Raw genomic sequence first — 19,068 nt, 5'->3', positions numbered from 1 at the left:
AATTTTAAAATATTTTTTCTTTTAACTCCAAGCATTCTCTGGATAAATTCTCAGATCGTCAAGGGGTATTACATACAGTCTAAACATAGTCTTCTACAGCAGTGTGCTGCCCCCAATTTGAGGCTTCACTCTCTGTAGTCTTAGTTACCTACAGTCAGCTGCAGCCCAGAAGCGAATTATTCCCCCCCCCCTCCGCCCCTTACCCTCAGGAGGTCAGTAGGAGCCTAACTTTATTCACAGGGCCTCTGTCATTCCCCTCATGTCAACTCACATAGCATTTTCTCACATCATCACAAGAAGAAGGGTAACAGTGCAAGAAGGTATTTTGAGAGAGAGACCACATTAAATCCCTTTTATTATAGTATGATTGTTCTTTTTTATTGCTGGTTATTTTTATTGTGCCTAGTTTATAAATTGAGTTTTGTTCTAGGTATGTATGCGTTGGAAGAAAACCCAGTGTACATGGGGGTCGGTACTGTCTGCAGTTTCAGGCATCCAGGGGAGGTCTTGGAACATAGGCCCCGCAGATAAGGGGGGGACTGTTGTACGTAGGGGTCAGTAAGTCAGGGTGGGGTTGGGTACATTTCCTCTGGCCAGCTGCTTTGCTGGGCTTTGTGGAGAATATACGTTTTCAGCTGATCTTTGAGGAAGTGAGCATCTGCCAAGTTTGCTCTGAGCCTGGCTCTGTTGGTAACAAGGCCGCTCTGCCGTTCTGTGCCTCCAGGTGATGACACATCTCCATGTGATTGAAGAAAGAAGGAACCAGAGCCTCTCCCTGCTCTACAAAGTACCTTACGTAGCCCAAGAAATCCAAGAGGAAATTGGTGGGTGTTGGGTTTGTCTCGAGGTCCAGTGGGACTTCCGGCTGAGGCTCAGGGGTGTCAGCAGTGCAAGATGAGAGAAATCGGGGCATCCAGGGCTGGGAAGCCAGGCATTAGCCACCAGGTTTTAAGTCTCAAATTCACTAGAGCTTACGTGGCAAGGTCAGGGAGTAACCCCGGACAGATGCACTGGCTGGGAGCCACAGAGCCTTGAGTTTCTTGACCTTGACTCTGTGACCGGAAGAAAAACTCCAATGTGTGAAATTGCGGGGCACCTGGGGAGCTTCCTGTTGCCCTTTTCCTCCTTAACTCCTTCCTTGCAGTTAAGGCACCTGCTTTACACACGTTCTCACTTCCCTCCCTCTTCGTGCTCTTCATCTTCTTCGTTTATTTGGCAAACACAATGTCTGCTGTGTGTCACAGACAGCAGTCGGTCTGTCCAGGAGGTCATGTTACAGTAGGGGAGTCAGGAAAACAAGACAAGGGGTGCCACGTGGTGGGGAGAACAGAGTGGAGCGGCGGAGAGTAGCTGGGTCGTCGGGGAGGCTGTGTCAGCACAGTAGCCTGGGATCCACATGATGAGAAGGAGCCTCCTGCGCAAAGATCCTGAGGGGCAGGACATGGTGAGCGGAGGAAAGACTCCTGCAGCTGCCTGAAGCTTTAGTCAGGTGGACACATTTGAGTAGATCGGCTGGAACACTGAGGGAGTAAGGGGGCTAAAGAAGTTAGCAGAGGCCAATTTGCAGAGATTTTAGCAAAATCAAGGAGTGTGGGTTTTATTCTAGGAGAACAGCCTTTAGAGGGTTTTAAACTAGGGAGTGACTAGATCTGTATTATGCTTTAAAAAAGAACAGGAATTAAAAAAAAAAATTCATTGGCTGCTGTGTGGTATTAAAATGACAAACTTGCCAGGAAGCCATTGTAAACATCCAGGCGAGAAATGCAGTGTGATAGTCATGGAGGAAATACAGAGATGGGTCTGAAGGGCACGTGGCAGAGGAGGGGTGAGCCTGCTGTGCTGCTGGGCAGAGGGACAGGAAACACTGAGGGCAGGGCCCAGGCTTCCACTGTCAGCAGCGAGGACGGTGGCGCCCCTTTACTGAGGAAAAGCGTTCTCTTTCTACAGGAGAAAATAGAAGTTGCTGCTAGACATAAGTGCGGGTGTAAGGGAGGCTGGCCGGTGAGCCAGAGGACAGGGTAGTAAATTGGAGGTACAGATTTGGGGGTCCTGGCCTATGCATGCATCAGATCTCTGCTGTGGGAAGAAACCATTGAGCCCCAGAGTGAGTTCCTAGAGGAGAGGGGCATGGGGGGATGGGGGCCCTGGGCTCCTGGTGCTGGGGTTCTGCAGTGGTATGGAATCAGAGTCGTAGGTAGGAGGGAGTCGTCTGCTGCCTTGTGAGCTGGCGAGATGCTCCCTTCAGCAGAATGACCAGCTTAGCCTCGTTCACACTGGCGGTATTTCTGAAAGCCACTCGCTGCCGTGTCTGTCTTTGTCAGACGAGCTGCTTCAGGAGCAGCGGGCCGACATGGACCAGTTCACTGCCTCCATCTCCGAGACGCCCGTGGACGTCCGGGTGAGCTCCGAGGAAAGTGAGGAGATCCCGCCGTTCCGTCCCTTCCATCCCTTCCCATCCTTACCTGAGAACGAAGGTGTGTATGATCGCACGATTGGCGGCCCAGTTGCTGGCGGGGCTGGCCTGGGCAGGGTGTGGCACCCAGTTAGAAAGTTGAAGGGAGCATTTTAGAGCCTGGTGGGACAGCTGGGCAGGGAAAAGGAAACTGGATTCCCCAAGCGTCTGCTGTGTGCAGGCACCATGCTGGGGGCCTTCAGGTGGTTGGCTTCCGGATCCCCATGAGGTTAGTAGTAGCTCTCCCACTTCATAGATGGTTTGTGTGAAACCCTCTCTTTCTCCTGGTCCTGTCAGCTGCCACCAGACTGTGTGACTCCTTGCACGTGGACCTCACGCTGCTGCTGAAATAGCACTTCCATGTTATGTGAGGTCATCAGCTTTTCATAACAAGTGGGGGGGGGGGGCAGACCATGGAGAGGCCACAGAGGAGGCTTGACTTGTTCAAGGTGACACCTCTGGTATGGGGGGCGGAGGGGTGTGTTGGGCGGGATCAGAAGTCCTGTCGCTGTGACTCCCGGCCTGGCATGCTTCCTTCTATTCCCTTGCTGGTTCTCAGTGTCTGAAAGGATCTTTAAAAGCTGTGGGTCTGCACCAGAAATAAACAAGCTGCTGAGCCAGGTGCCCTGAGACCAGGGTGTGGAATCAGTTTCTATTTATTTGTCTGCTGCGCTAACTGCTAATGGGGGTGACAGGGAAAATCGTGGCCACAACCCTAGAGTCCTTATCATACCCCTGGTGCCCGGGACTGTCTTCATTTGGGCATTCCAGGATGTAAAGAAGTTAAGTGTCTGCCCGGGGTCATGTAGCTTGTAGGGGGAGAGTAAGGATCTGAGCCCCTGCAGTCCTGGGTGTGGTCAGCTGCCCGTGGTCAGATAGAGCGGTGCGGGCCAGACGCCTGCTGAACGAGGACCATGGGGAGCATCCAGCTTGGCCTTCAGACCTTAATTGAATGCCTTCTGAACCAGTTACCCCAGAAGCACCAGTTCAGTGTGAGTGACCTTGAGGTACTCAGAATCTGAGAAAGGAGCCAGATACATAAAGAGATACCACTTCGTTCCCAAACCCTACCCTTCCCAACGCCGGACTTCCGTGGGCCTGTAGGTAGGCCGTGCTCACACACCTTGTTCCGGGCCAGGGCATCTTGCACAGGTCTGAACTAGGACCTTTTCCCCTGTTTCAGAAAACCATGGTTGATACTGACTTTATTATTTCCTCAGAAAAATAAAGTGTGGGCTCAGCTGAAGAATTTGGGGCTCTCCCAGAAAATTTCCCCCCAAAGACCCAAGGCAGACCTGTTCTTTCCCTCCTGCCTTCCAGTCCATATGCGGCGGCTCTTACCTCCTGGTTTGTTTGCGGGGTATTTCGGGCATATCTTTAAGGAAGCTTACTTTCTGTTGACGTTACAGAGAAATTCTCAGATAGGAATTTTGAAAGAAGCCATTTTCTTTCTTAATCTCCTTTTTGTGCTATTTTTTTTTTTTTATTGTTTTCCTTTCTGCTAGACACTCAGCCGGAGTTGTACCACTCAATGAAAAAAGGTTGGTCTGTCAAAGATGTTACCTTTAAAGACCTCATTCCTCTTCACTTCCCCCATGTGTCGGGAGTTTCATTTTCTGTGTCATCCCATCACCTGAGATCTTCCCACCTCATTTCTTCAGGCGTGGCTGGGAGTGGAGCCAGATAGCCCTGCGTCCCCCACGTAGAATCCAGTGTCAGTGGTGTTGGTGATAAGGTGCCATCCTAAACTTTCCTTCTGGATGCCCAGAGAATCCAGATGTTTCTGTGGAACATTTTCGTCTGGGTAGATTTTTAAATGCATATACAACTTAAACAGGTTGGCTGGAATTGCTCCTATATTTGAAAATAACACCGGGTGCGCCTGGCTGGCTCAGTCAGTAGAGCCTGTGACTCTCGATCTTCAGGTTGGGAGTTCGAGCCCCACATTGGGTGTAGAGTTTACTTTAAAAAAGAATCTTTTAAAATAATTAAAATGTGCTTGATTTAGGGGCAGGGAGACAGTCGTTTTCTTTGACCTCTTCCCCCCCCACCCAACCCCCCCCCATTCTGCTGCTCCCACTACATCTTTCCTTTCCTTTTCACTGTACCTGGCCCTTTGTTGATGCCCACTTGTCTCCTGTCCGGAGTTGTAGCCATCCTCAAAAGCTTAGAAGCTGGTGGACAGAACAGGTTGTGACAAGTGAATTCTTGCTGCGCAGTAGTGAGCGTCCAAACTTGAGAACGTGCTAGTACTCCGTAGGCACCACTCTGAGGGCCTCACGTGCTTGCTCTCATTTAATGCACTGAGCATACCTCATGGTCGGGTTTTAGCTCTCTCTGACAGATTGGGTGGTTAAAGAAGCCCCAGGTTGCAGGATTTGCTCAGACTCATGACTTTGAGAAATGGAGGAATTCAGATTTGAACCCAGCTCCTTTGTTTTCAAAGCCCATGCGTTTCTGTTCCATAGTGTTGCCGAATTTCCCCAGGTAGTTGGGTAGTCTGCCGTCCTAGGGTCAGTGTGTTCTTAGGGTGTATTTTATGAGCCCTGTCTGCTGGCTCTGGCAGACTGTGGTTGGACTGAGCAGTGTTCTCGAGGAATTTGATGTTGTGGTTTTTGCCACAGCTTTTCCTCAGAACATGAGAGTGCAGTTCAGATCTTGTAAAAATCACTTAGATGTAAATACCTGATTTGGTTCTACTTGAATATGCTTCTTCTTGGAGATGACTGTGTTTGTTCCCTTTCTTCTGAATAGTACATCCTAGATATTTGTAGCTAGAGATGAATTTCCTAGTTTACTTAGCTTTCGTCCTCATACTTCAGTTGTTATTAGCTGGAATAATTTGAACATGATTTTTTGTTCTCTTAATGTCACTTATTTATCTCTTCTAGAAAATCAAAATGGTTTTGGTCAGTGTTTAAGAAAACCTGTGCGTTATGCCACCAGAGGAATTTGAGAATGGTCTAGACTAGTAGTAGGACTTGAAATTAGTTGGTTCAGTGCCATGTTACTTTTCAAATAGGATCTTGCCCTGTGACCTTTAAAATCTGATGGAGGAGAGAAGAGGGAGTGACAGAAGAATTAGAGTTTACTAGGCTTATTCGTCCGCATCCTTGCTGAGACAGCACCTCTCCAGATTCTTCTTTCTCAAGTAGTAGGCGGGCAGTAATACTGTTCCAGTGGCATTTTGAGACTACAAAAGCCAGCCCTGATTTAACACACCCTAGAATCGAGTTGTGAAATTCCTCTTTGAAGTGAAAGCTTTAGGAAAAACCGGCATTATTTTTGGCTGCCTTCTCATGAGTGAAGACCGTAGCGAGCCCGCGTGATCGGCGCCTGGGGTAGCTATTACTCATCACCCCGCAGCAAGAGCAAGTGCGGTTGTGAGCTGGAAGGCTTGGCTGTGGCTGGGCCCAGCGTTACTGTTCGCAAGCCCAAGGACAGCAGTGCTTGGCACGTCCTTTGGTGTGAGTCGTCCTCACATGCACGTTGCCCCCTTAGAATGCTGGGTGTGCTGGCAGGGGGACCTCTCTGTAGAAGGCTCAGATCACAGACATGCATATACAGTGGTGATCTTACTATTCACGAGAAACCGGGAGGATGACTAGGAGTCCCACGCTTTTTGGAGCTGGAAATAAGGAGGGTGCTCGTCCGTTCTTCTGTGCCGGGTTTGTGCTGGCTTGTCACGCCACATCTTCACATACTGTCATTTGGGGTGCCACGCTCAGGTGACATTGGCTCAGGCGATGTCTGACCTTGACAAGAGGAGTGTGGCCAGTCTTGCTCCATATACAGAAAGGTACCTTCCACCCTCGTGTTTAGAATTCTCCCTGTCTGTGGAATGCTTCCTTCCTGTTCCTTCTCTGATCCCCACTGAAGATGTGACATCTGTGACCTAAGCCCTCAGAGGGCGCCAGGCTAGTGGGAGACACAGAGGAGGACGAATGAGGATAAACAAGGATTTTCAGTGCCGCAAGCTGGGAATGTCTCCCAGGAGGAGCTGCAGCTCGGAGGACAAACAGGAAGTGTTTGAGGTCAGGCAAGGAGGGTATCTCAGGCGGAAAGAATTGCCTGTGGAATAAAATAGGACGCTTGAGGCAGACGTGCAGATTCATTGCTGGTACGCTGGTGCCTCCATGCAGAGGGAGCCCAGGGTGTGGAGGTACCGGGTCGTGGGATAACAGGCGCTTGGTAATCTCACGTGAGGCTTAGAATGCCTTCACTCCACTTCTGTTTTCATTACAATAAACATTCTCTTCTGAAGGCTGGCATTCCACTTTTTCCAAGCTGGATATAAGTAAGCACTCTCCTCCTCCATTATATCCATCGGTCCTCTGAAAAATGCCTGTACCGTTCATCCTTACAGAGCACAGTGCATCCCCACAGCTGGGAATAAAGTAGCATATCATGTAGCCGGGGTGGGCAATGGGGGTGGGGAGGTGATAGCGAGGGCTCCCCGGCCCTCAGGAGGGGGTCTGCTGCTACCGTGAGGTTGGCACGAGGCCAGCCCAGCCTGGGAAACACTCTGCTGTGATCTCTCCCCAACACAGGATCTGGAGTGGGAGAGCAGGATGGAGGACTGATCGGTGCTGAGGAGAAAGTGATTAACAGTAAGAATAAAGTGGATGAAAATATGGTGAGCCATCACTCCCTTCTGCCCTGCCCTGTTGTAATTTTGAGACTAATCAGCGTGAGTGGCATTGTTCTGGACGCTTCCCAGGTGAACCTCTGTGTGTTCCTTTTCCGTGTGGTAGAAATTGGGTCGGCTCCAGCTGCTCCCACAAATCGGTTGTGGTGTTGAGCATCTGGGTATGAGAAGGGATAAAGAATCACTTTTCAGCAGTAGCTCATCTGTTGCTATAGACTTGCACCTACAGATCTCAAATACGAGAGGCTGTTTTCAAGTGAGTATAGAAATTTAGTAACTTGAAATTGGAATATAGTCGACATTCACTCTTCTGTTGCTTTAGGTTTGTATCTACTGTTACTATTCTATGAGCACTTTCTGGATTATTCTTGACCGAGTTCAATATTTAAACATGCTTTCTTGGTAGTCTGTCCTGAAATGTCTCTCCTTGGTGGTTACCTAAAGGGAAATGCAGGGGAAGGTCCCTGAGGAGGCGGCTGTGATGCAGTAACATTGTGTCCGCACTTGCTTCCGCCTTGAGGGGTTTGGGGAGTGGGTTTAGAAGGTGACGAACTGCTTGGTTAGTGGGTGTCCTCAGGACTCTGCTTCCCTCCACCATATAATACATGGAGTGGAAAAGAAGCGGCTCCATTTGTATTAAATGTCCGCGTGCACCCAGTTGCTGACCTCTTCATACCGTTTCAGGTCATCGACGAGACTTTGGACGTTAAGGAAATGATCTTCAATGCTGAGAGGGTTGGCGGCCTGGAGGCAGAGCCGGTATGTGTTCAGCTGCAGACCCCCAACGCCAGGAGTTCACTCTTTCCATTTCAAGGGAAAAATGGAGAGATGCCTGGCGTTTCAAGCTTTCAAAGGCCCCCATCCCCATTTTTCCATACTTTGGGCTAAGAAAGCTAAAATTAGGATCTCCGTGGAGATTGGGAAAAGTGGGAGTTCTCGTTATGGGGATGGTTACTTGGAAGGCAGGACCTTGGCACTCCCTTAGTTTTCAGAGTCACGACTCTCCAGGAGCTTGGCCCTCCTGGAGTGCATGTCTCCCGCCGTGCAGAGTCACCGAGACCTTGTCGCACATCTGTTCGGTTACTGTAGGAATCTGTGGGGCCCCTGCGGGAGGACTTCAGTCTGAGCAGCAGCGCCCTCATTGGGCTGTTGGTCATCGCGGTGGCCATTGCCACGGTCATCGTCATCAGCCTGGTGATGCTGAGGAAGAGACAGTACGGCACCATCAGCCATGGGATCGTGGAGGTGAGCAGCAGGCCTTTCTGTGCCCTGAGCTGGTGATGGTTGGCTCTGTGCTGTCAGGGAGGTTTATGGAATTCAAACATTTCAATTTCATAGGTTAAATCAGTTACTTGGTTATCAGGTCAAGTCTTGGAAGTTCGCCCCAACTGAATTATGTTGTCCCTATCACATTTTAACATTAATTTGGGCCTTTGACTGTGAACGTGAGGAAACCATAAAAGAGTGTTTTCTGGTGCAGAGGGTGAAAACTTTTTTCAGATGATTTCCTTAGTGTTTCATTCTTTCTGATATATTTAGGTATTTGAAAGTAAAGACTGTCGATACCCTTCTTTAATTTTTGTTTTTGTTGTTGACTTGGGTTTTTTTGAGGAGCAAACCAAGTATATGACAGATAAGGCAACAGTGGCAATCGTGAGTAAGTGTTCAAAGTATGAAATAAATAGTATTTTTATTTTTATTTTCATTTTTAAAAAAGATTTTATTTATTTATTTATTTGACAGAGGGAGAAAGAGAGCATGGAGAGTGGCAGGCAGAGGCAGAGGGAGAGAGAGAAGCAGAGCCCCCCCCCCCCCCCACCCCAACCTAACTGACTAAGCTACCCAGGCTCAGTCCCAGTAGTCTTTTTTTTTAAGTGGGGGGAGAAAGCAACAGGAAATTCAGAGCCAGAGCAGAGCGTTTCAGTTCCGTCTTCTGGTGATTCATAATTAGAACTGCTTACAACTCATTTTGAGGTGAGTGATGGGAATGTCCAAATTTCTTGGTTCCAGAAAATGAATACAATAAATAAGGAATGTGATGTGCTCTGGAAAATCAGTCCAGATGTGTGTCTTAGTTTCACCTCCTGCTGGATACTTGCCTAGTAGTAGAATTTCTGAGCTAGAAAAGACCCGAGAGATCATGTGGTCCCAGTCCTTATTTTACAGGGATTGCTCCCCGAGGCTGTCCCAAACAGTTGGTGGCACAGCTGAGACTTGGTTGGCGCTGTGCCGCTAGGAAATTCAGTTCACTCTTTTCTTTTGTTCAGACTCGGCGTTTAGGACAGGTTTCAGCAGCCTCTTTGACCCCCTTCTTTTCCTCCTCCTCCTCCTCCTCCTCCTGTGTCCTTGCCACCAGCTCTGGTTCGCTGTGCCCAGTGGCAGTTGGACACCAGGTAGATTTTGGTTCCTGGGGGACCGCACAGCACACAGCTCCCATCTTCCGATCGCCTGTGCGGTTCTCTTCTGGGACAGTGCAGTGATCTTCCATCTTCGTCCTTCCAGGTTGACCCAATGCTCACGCCAGAAGAGCGCCACCTGAACAAGATGCAGAACCATGGCTACGAAAACCCCACCTACAAATACCTAGAGCAGATGCAGATCTAAGCGGGAGGAAGCGCGGCGCCGGTCGGAGCGGGCGCTGCAGGTGGGCCAGGAGAGGGAGGCCCGACGTTTGGGAGCAACTCCTGCCCAGCAGTTGCTCCCAGAGGATTCCAGCTTCCATTCGGACCTCCTGGATCATTAAGACTATAAAATACTACTGTAGAATCACAATGTCCATTCTTTTAAATGGGTGAAAAATGTTAATATAACTATATGATATATAAACCTTAAATGAAATGAAAAAAAATCTATTGCAGATATTTGACTGATGTAGTTTTCTTTTTTTTAATTAATCAGAAATCCTACTTCTATTGTATTGTCTCACATATGCTCTCTGTAAATGGACAATATTGGTTTTCAGTGATAGACTGTCTGTGCAGGCCGTCCCAGTTGCATTGTATAAATCACTGTTTAAGGCTCATTCACTGTCCTGGTTTTTCTTAGGGGGAAAAAAAAAAGAAGAAGAAGAAGAAACTAAGGCAGTATTCCCTTTTTCAATGAGCTAGCTTCCAAAAAGTTGTCCAGAAACCAAACGTGATCGGGAACAGTCATTGACCATTCAAGCACATCATGAGACCCTCGCAAAATCGTGTCAGAGGACCAGGTTCTTGGAAGTCTGGTTTTCCCAGTGCTGGGCAACTTGGTGTCACCCAGGAGGCTGAAAGCATTTGGTTTGGCGGCTTTTAGGGAGCTTACTGTATACAGATTAGGGCAGCCAATACTGCTTTCCTTCTAAATCCAGTTCTTCCGCGGAAATTAGCCTGTAGTTTGTATAGGACGTTCTTCCACTGTCTGCCGTTGACTGACCGTAGCTTTTTACTACTCACTTCCCTTCCCCGTCACGTCCACACGTGCTGTCTTTTCCTCTTTGGACATACCCCCCCCGCCCACCTCGCCGAGGCACTGAGCCTCGTCCCTCCCCGTTATACCCTGACTTCCCTGGCCGCCCCCTCCCGGCAGCTGCCTCTCAGCTGCTCAGAGAAGACCGCAGTACTGGGTGGCCCTCCCCGCTCCCCCCACCCCACCCCGGGAGAGAGGTGTGGGACTGGCTTTATGTGCAAGGAGCATATTCCACATTGTAACGAAATGCTCTGTAGACACTGTGGAAAGCTTTGGAGATTTTGTTTCCTTCACCTGAGTCTTCGTGATGCTTGTATAGTTGATGATGCTCACAGTTTTTCTTTTTTTTCCTGTTTTTTTCTTCTCCTTTTTTTATTTTAGTCTGGAGGTTCTGGTAACCTGTGGTGTATTTTTTTCTATTTCCCTGTGACCGTTTTTTTGTTTTTTAGGGTTTTTTTTTTCCTTTCTTCCCCCCTCCTCCCTTATCCATGTGTCTTCCCACTATGCACAGATAAACTTCACCTACAAACTCCTTAATCTGATTTGTGGAGAATGTACAGTTGAAACACATCAATAAATACTTTAACTTCCACCAAGACTCCTTGTTTTCATTGGCGTGGTGTTAATCCGTGATGATCGCGGTAGCCATTCTGCCCTCCCTAGAAGGTTCCAAGCTCTGCCACAGGGACAGAAATCTGGCCACTCAAGCAATTTGGCTCTTAGGCTTGAATTCCATTTTTTCATTTATAAAAACTAAGGGAGGGGCTCCTGGCAGGCTCAGTCGGTAGAGCGAGTGACTCTTGATGTCAGTGTGGTGAACCCCAAGTTGAGTGTAGAGATTATGAAAACTGGGATGCCTGTGTGGCTCAGTCATGTCTTCATGTCTGCCTTCAGCTCAGGTCATGATCCCAAGGTCCTGTGATCAAGTCGCACATCAGGCTCCTTGCTCAGCAGGGAGCCTGCTTCTCCCTCTGCCTGCTCTGCCTGTTCTGCCTGTAGTTGTCTGTGCTTCTGACAAATAGATAAATAAAAATCTTAAAAAAAAATCTTTATTAAAAAAATGAAAACCAAGGGAACTATTCTTTCATTATTATTTCCATTAATTTCCTCCACCATGTTTTAAGTTTTCTAAAATGCTAATTTGGTTGGACTTCTCTGATTTTTTTTCTTCAAAATTTCCCATGTAGTTTCAGTCTATAATCTGAGGGCTTGCTTTGCTTTTTATCTTGCAGCCTTTTTGGTGAATTTTGTAAGTAAAATTTCAGAAGAGCTGCTTGCTTTAGTTTACTATTTCTCTTAACATCCCTTTTCACAAAGACAAGTCTGAGTTTACACATGACACTTTAATTTACTATTGACCAAAAAAAAATTACTATTGACTTCCTGTTACTGACTTCCTGTAAATCTGTAGCAATCATTTATTTGATCATGGTTAGTTTAAAAAGTAAGAGGGAAAGTTAGCTGAGTGTTTTGCCCAACAATATTGAATTTGGGTTACTGATATTTATTAATATGAGACTTCTTTTTGAAACTGGAAACAAGGAGTCGGAATTGTGGCTGGATTTTCAGAGGTGTTTTCCAGCCTTGACTTCTGTTTCTTTAATGACCTGCCACTAGGAGGTGCTGTTTTCTCACTGAAGGGTTTTTTTTTCTCTGACCTCTGCCTACAGAGCTTTGTGTCTGGGGGTGGTTTTCATTGGTGTTTTAAGTATTTTTAGTGTCTGGCTACATGTGTGAGAGTAAACTCAGGGGCTAATGTTAGAGTCCACCCTAGATGAGCATAATGCTGGTTTACATGCATAGTGCAGTGAAGGTAACATTTCATGTATGTCTGTAAATATTCGTGTGTACATATATGATGCATGCATCTTGCTTAGAATGCTCAAATATAATGACCGTGTATTTTACAAACCTGGGGCCAGGAAGCACCGTGGGACACACTCGTTGAACAGGCTGCTGCTTTGTAACCATCGGCACTTCCCTGTCTGCCTCTTCCTCCTCCCTTGACTACTCAGATTGCTGCCAGGAAAGCCATGAAAAAAACCAAAACTTCTAATTCTAATTCTTTTCTTTTTTTCCTAAAGGTTTTATTTATTTGAGAGAGAGAGAGAGAGAGCAAGCATGAAAAGGGGGAAGGTCAAAGGGAGCAGCAGACTCCCTGCTGAGTAAAGGGGGAGGGGGATTCGGGACTGGATCCCAGGACTGCAGGATCATGACCTGAGCCAAAGGCAGTTAGCCACCCAACCAACTGAGCCACCCAGGCACCCCAAAACTTAAAAGATTTTATTTATTTGACAGAGATCACAAGTAGGAAGAGGCAGGCAGAGAGAGGGGGGGAAGCAGGCTCCCCGCTGAGCAGAGAGCCTGATGTGTGGCTCAATCCCAGGACCCTGAGATCATGACCTGCGCCAAAGGCAGAGGCTTAACCCACTGAGCCACCCAGGCGCCCTGAAACTTTTAATTCTTAAAGCGAGCTTCTGGCAGAGTGATCTCCAAAATATTGTCACTTGACCTTCTGCAGTATCAGCTGGAAAATGTAGACGGAGCATTCCTTATCTGGTTCCAGATCGAACAGACCAGTTTAATTTATTTTTGGGCTTGCCATCTGCTAGCTGCTCTACAGGCACAGCCTCCTTTAATTGTCTTAACCTTTATAGTGCGGGTATTCTTATCTTGGAGAGAGCTGAGGTCTTTCGGCTGCTAAGGGATAGAGCAGAGATCCAAGCTCAGCGCTGTTAACAGTAATTCTCTCGCTCGCTGTGCATTGGTCCTGGAGGACAATGGTCCCTGGGGTCACCCCACAGCCTGGTGCCAGTCGACTAGGACCCATCCGGCAGGTTAGCTAGTGAGACTTTGATCCATTGCCATCACTCCTGTTGACGATGGGCCCTGGGGAGCTTGGGGCAGGTGAAATTGCAGTGTTTCCCTTTACACATCCGTTGCCCAAACAGGGTCGGTAAAGAGGTGGGTTAAACTCAAATGTGCTGGCAATGAGCTCGCATACCTCCCTCATCTTGGACTGATACAGATCTCCAGATAGAGTAGCTAGAAAGAGTCTGTTTTTTCATTTTGAAAGGAGACGCCCATGGCAATGAGGCGTGTGTCCAGCCCAGACTGTCCAGCCGGCCTCACCCTCGCCAGCTCCACTCTGCTCCCTGGTGGCCCCGGCTTCTGTTTGAGGACTGAGAGAAACTTACTCATAGCCTGGTTTCTGCCTTGGTGACTCAGCTCTGCCTTCTGAGGAATGTGGCCCTGCCCACCTTGTCGGCCTCCGGTGCCAGCAGCTCCCAGCTGAATTTGGTCCTATTTCCCTGTCTGCTCCGGTACAAATCAGAACCTAGCAGTCGAGTTCAGAGCCAGTGCAGGTGTCCTGGCGGCCTCCTCTGGTTTCACCTGCTGTCACACTGATACCCTTACACTGGGAGACACTTATTAGGAGGCCACGAGTCTCTCAGATTGGGGGAAAGCCCAGAGGCTCCCTCTCAAGCAACCTTCTGTCTCACCTCACTCATTAGAAGTGATGGACATGGAGAAAATGGACAGAAGGAACTAGAAAGGCCCTCATGGCATCTCTCATTTCACAGTTGAATCATGACCACAAGGTCACAGTGCTCTTTAGTGCAGAACCAAGTCTGTGGTACGTGCAGCAGGTTCTTTCCTCTGGGACAAAAGGTAAAGTGGTTCTTCTAAAATAAGAGCATCTTGGGCGCCTGGGTGGCTTGGCTGGTTGGGCGACTCCTTCAGCTCAGGTCGTGATCCTGGAGTCCTGGGATCGAGTCCCGCATCAGGCTCCCTGCTCAGCAAGGAGTCTGCTTCTCCCTCTGACCTTCTCTCCTCTCATGTCTCTCTGTCAAATAAATAAATAAAATCTTAAAAAAATAAAATAAGAGCATAGAGCCTTGGGGTACTCTGTCTGGAGACACTTATGTCTAGAACTTCTTAAAAATTGGAGGTTCTTATTGGGAAACCACTGTGGGAAGCCAAGATGTGCAGAGGATGGGACAAGAGACATAATCAATTCACAAATAACTTGTTTCTGGATCCTTGAAATGGACAAGGCACGGCTTGGAGCATCTTCAGAAATTCTTTGGCTAAATTAACCCAGGTCCAAATGAACTTAAGATACTGAAGTCAGTCACAACCGTTGGTTAGAACACCAACATCCATCCTGAGCACATTTTTGATGGGTGCCCTATATGTATAGTTATTTTAAAATTAGATATATATAAAGTCATAAACAGAAACTTGGAAAGCATAAAAAAAGACAATTATTTTTTCCAAATGTTATTTAATAGAGCCTCTTGGGTCCAGGAAATATTACAAGCTTCGGTGCAAGCGAAGTGATCACTTTGATTCTCTTGCCACCAAAGTCCACAGTTGATTCAGGTTTCCTTAGTTTTTACTGATGTCCTTTTTCTGTCTCATGATACTATGTCCTGTTTAGGTGTGTGTGTGTGTGTGTGTGTTTTTAAGCTCCTCTCGACTATGGCAGTATTGCAGACTTCCCTTATCTTTGACAATTTTGACCATTTTGAGGAGTGCTGGTCAGGTATTTTGTAGGATACCCCTCCACTGGGGGTTTGTCTGATGTTTCTCTCATGGTAAGACCCTAGGGTTCTGTGTTATGGGGGAGGAACACCGAAGTGCCATGCTCATCACACCATGTCAAGGGTACATACCGTCCCCATGACTTATGACTTACTACATTGCTCATCCGGCTGGGGCAGGCTCTGTCAGTATCTCTTCTGAGAAGATACTCTCACCAACCCCCATTCCCTTGTTGGAAGGACGTCACTACGTGCCACCCACAGTTAAGGAGGGGAGAGTTATGCTCCTCCATATTTATTTTTAAATTGTGTTTTAACACTTAGAAGTAGAGCAATTACAAGTCTGGCTCAAGGTCTATTTGTTGCATCATTTAATAGCTATCAAAGCTGAAAGAGTTCTTTTCTTCTTTAAAGATTTTATTTATTTTTGAGAGAGAGCCTGAGCAGAGGGGCAGAGGGAGAAGAAAAAGCAGACTCGCTGCTGAGCAGGGAGCCTGGTGGGAGGCTCTATCCCAGGACCCAGAGATCAGGACCTAGGACCTGAGCTGAAGGCAGACACCTGACCGATGGAGCCACCCAGACAGCCCAAGAGTTCTTAATCAGATGTCATGGTTTTATGGGTATATAAGTTGGATATATGCACAAGCGTGAACACTTTCAATGGGTGAAGTTGATTGTCAATTAACCTCAATAAAGCTGTTTAAAAAAGCAAAAAGCCAAGAGAGACACCTCATACAGTCTGGAATGAGAAGTGCACCCTTTGACTCTGCCTCTTATAGCACCGTTGATCTGTCAATTCTGTTTCTGAGTTTAGGTACACAAATAGGTCTTTAAGGGGAGACATCACTGTCCACAACAAAATAACCTAGTGATGGAAATTTCTCTAGATTTTTTTGTTCTCAAATTTCTCCATAGCATGAGCTTCTTTAGAAAAAGCAAATCAGGGAGTGCCTAGCTGGCTCAGTCAAAGGGCATGTGATGCTTGGTCTCAGGGTCATGGGTTCGAGAGCTTACTTAAAAAAAAAGAAAGAAAGAAAGAAAAAAATTGGAACAGGTGTTTTTAGCTTTAGAAACTTACCAACAAACTGCAACATCTTTAAGTTCAACAACTTTTTAAGTACTTTGTTGCAAGACGAATCTCTGCGTGGGACAAAATGTTTTCTTGGTCACTTCTAATCCTATTTTAAAATATTGCAAAGATGCTTCCATATTTTAAATGTTTCTGATTTTATCAAAATAACTACATTGAAGACATTTCATAACATACTGTGCATTTAAGGTTTTCACGTGGGCTAGCTCCAGAACTTTATCTGGATATATTTCTTTATTCTAACCAAAGAAGCCAATCCAATAGCATTATATTTTCTGAGATTTTTCATAATCCATTTTTCCCATAAAACACAGATAAAATGTAAGAGGCAATTATAATGCTACATGTGGGAATTCTGAAGTCCAAACTGGCTGGTTCTTCTCGTAATTTGGCCACCTACTAGCTAGGGGACTTTGAGAAAGTTATCTAACTGCTCTGTGCCTTGGTTTCCCCATCGGAAAAAATGGGTATAGTGATGGTGCTTACCACACTGGGTTAGGAGTGAGTGACCACAGGAAAAGCTCTGAAACATGGACCAGTGCCCAGGGCAGAGCAAGTGCTCAGTGAATGTTAGGTATTATTAAAGTATAAAAGCTATTTTTTTTTCTTTTTTTAGAGAGAGGGATTGAGGGGATGGGGAGAGGGAGAGAGAGAATCTTAAGCAGACTCCACATCCAGCTAGGAGCCCAATGCAGGGCTCAGCCTCATGGCCCTGAGATCATGACCTAAGTAAAAATCAAGAGTTGGACGCTTAACCCACTGAGCCACCCAGGTTCTCCGAGAGCTATCTTTCTAAATTTATTTTTTTCTCTATACCCAACATAGGGCTTAAACTCACAGCCCTGAGATCAAGAGTAGAGTGCTCTTCTCTTTGAGGTAGACAGGCTCCCCAGGTATTATTATGTTATTGAAACCTAAAACACACCTTGAAAATATATCTTCTCCGGGACATAGGGCCCACTCAAGAGACAGTACTTGTGTACTTCATGATTAAAACAACTGGCAAAGGATGTCTGGGTGGCTCAGTCATTTAGCATCTGCCTTCAGCTCCATCACAGTCCCAGGGTCCTGGGATCAAGTCCCGCTTCAGGTTCCTTGCTCAGCAGGGAGCCTGCTTCTCCCTCTGTCCCCTCTCCCCCTGCTTGTGTGTGCGCTCTCTCTCTCTGGCAAATAAATAAAATCTTTTAAGAAAATAAAATAAAACAACTGGTAAACACTATGTCATAAACTGGGTTGTGATAGAAACATCTGTACTTCCATCCAAAGCTTCCATACACTAACATTGTTTTTTTGCTCGTTTCTTCAAGTCTGTGAATCTTCCAACAGCATTTACTGATAGAAGAATGAATTATAGTGTTGCCTGCTGTTTTCTTTGTATTATTTCAGCCATTTTGAAAAAGTGATTCTGTAGTGTCTTTGCTGTAATTAAGAACCTCAGGCTGTACATTTATCATTCCTTAATGAAATTTTGTAAATTACTAAATTGAGTATTGCATGACTTTAAGCACTAAAAAGAATGCAGTGGCTTGTATTCATGTAGTGGATATTGACTGATTGATTGATTGCAGGGTCTGAGCCCATGACCCTGAGATCAAGACCTGAGCTGAGAGGGGTGCCTGGGTGGCTCAGTGCGTTAAAGCCTCTGCCAGGGTCCGGGGCTCTCTGCTCGGCGGGGAGCCTGCTTCCGCTTCTCTCTCTCTCTCTCTGCCTGCCTCTCTGCCTACTTGTAATCTCTGTCTGTCAAATAAATAAATAAAATCTAAAAAAAAAAAAAAAAAAAAGAGCTGAGGTCAAGAGTTAGCATCCAACGAACTACGCCACCCAGGACATTTAATTTTTAAGTCTCATTAATCACATTGGCCTCACAATATTTGTTAACACCTCAAGGCCCAACACACTTGGAGTGAGGAGTATCTTTATTAGTAGATGTAAATCCATGATCTCGATGATTTAGAACCTTTCAACCAACTTCTTTTTTTTTTTTTTTTAAAGATTTTATTTATTTATCAGAGAGAGAGAGGGGGAGAGAGCGAGCACAGGCAGACAGAATGCCAGGCAGAGGCAGAGGGAGAAGCAGGCTCCCTGCTGAGCAAGGAGCCCGATGTGGGACTCGATCCCAGGACGCCGGGATCATGACCTGAGCCGAAGGCAGCTGCTTAACCAACTGAGCCACCCAGGCGTCCCTCAACCAACTTCTTAATTGATGATAACTGTTGTAACCATCAGGCCATTGTGGCCATCGAAGAGTTTGTCTTGGGAGTAGAAATGTCAAATGTCAAACGTGGACATTTTCTTGTTCTGTACCTGAAGTACTGGTATTTTACTTAATTGCAGTGAAGATAATATTTTGCAAGAATCTCTAAAGCCACATGCACATATGCTTACATTAGTTGATTAAAACTCAAGTTCCTTTAAGTAGACCCATGAGCACCAAACTCAGAATGTAAGCACAGGAGTCAGGGTACTTTGATTTTTCGAAAAAGCCCATGGAGGCCCCATGCAGCGGTGTGGGTCAGGGAATAGTAGGCTGGGGCACAGCTCCACACACCAGATGGAAGAAGGGGTGAACTTGGATTTGTGGGTGATAAGGATAGGGCAGGGGAAGTCAGACAGAAGAAAGTGCTCAATGGTGCTGTCTAGACAGAAGTAGTAGCCTGGGGTGAATAAAATGCCTTTCAGAAAGGCTTGGAGGGCACATTCCAGACGACCAGCTCAGAACACCTGCAACTGCCTAGTTCATAGACGGCAGGGCATCTTTTGAGCAGCCCTCCTTTATTTGGAGGATTTCAAGTCCTGCCTGCCCAAGACAGGAAACAGAACTCGACTTTTCAGCTGGTTTGTAGGTAGGACCCAGATCTAACTCGGGACTGCCAATGAGATGCACTCATAG

The 19,068-nt window shown here is 46.7% G+C and overlaps 1 protein-coding gene across 4 annotated transcripts in view; it reads left to right on the top strand.

Annotated features, from left to right (window-relative positions):
* Positions 1-11,133, top strand: part of APLP2 (amyloid beta precursor like protein 2) — an 83,060-nt gene extending 71,927 nt beyond the window's left edge. For 2 of the 4 annotated variants that reach the window (XM_004763921.3, XM_004763919.3), the window contains 7 exons: positions 725-824; positions 2,322-2,474; positions 3,958-3,993; positions 7,003-7,088; positions 7,785-7,859; positions 8,190-8,345; positions 9,603-11,133. In XM_004763921.3, coding sequence (XP_004763978.1) covers positions 725-824; positions 2,322-2,474; positions 3,958-3,993; positions 7,003-7,088; positions 7,785-7,859; positions 8,190-8,345; positions 9,603-9,704 — 708 coding nt within the window. In that variant the 3' untranslated portion in view covers positions 9,705-11,133. The remainder of the gene's footprint in view (positions 1-724; positions 825-2,321; positions 2,475-3,957; positions 3,994-7,002; positions 7,089-7,784; positions 7,860-8,189; positions 8,346-9,602) is intronic. The other 2 variants (XM_004763922.3, XM_004763920.3) reach the window with 1 other exon arrangement.
* Positions 11,134-19,068: the final 7,935 nt, after the last annotated feature.

This window comes from Mustela putorius, unplaced genomic scaffold, assembly GCF_011764305.1.
Source record: "Mustela putorius furo isolate JIRA1106 unplaced genomic scaffold, ASM1176430v1.1 tig00000460_pilon_pilon_pilon, whole genome shotgun sequence".
Taxonomy (NCBI): Eukaryota; Metazoa; Chordata; class Mammalia; order Carnivora; family Mustelidae; genus Mustela; species Mustela putorius.
Note: the sequence above shows the minus strand (reverse complement) of the source record. Positions and strands in the feature narration are given on the sequence as shown.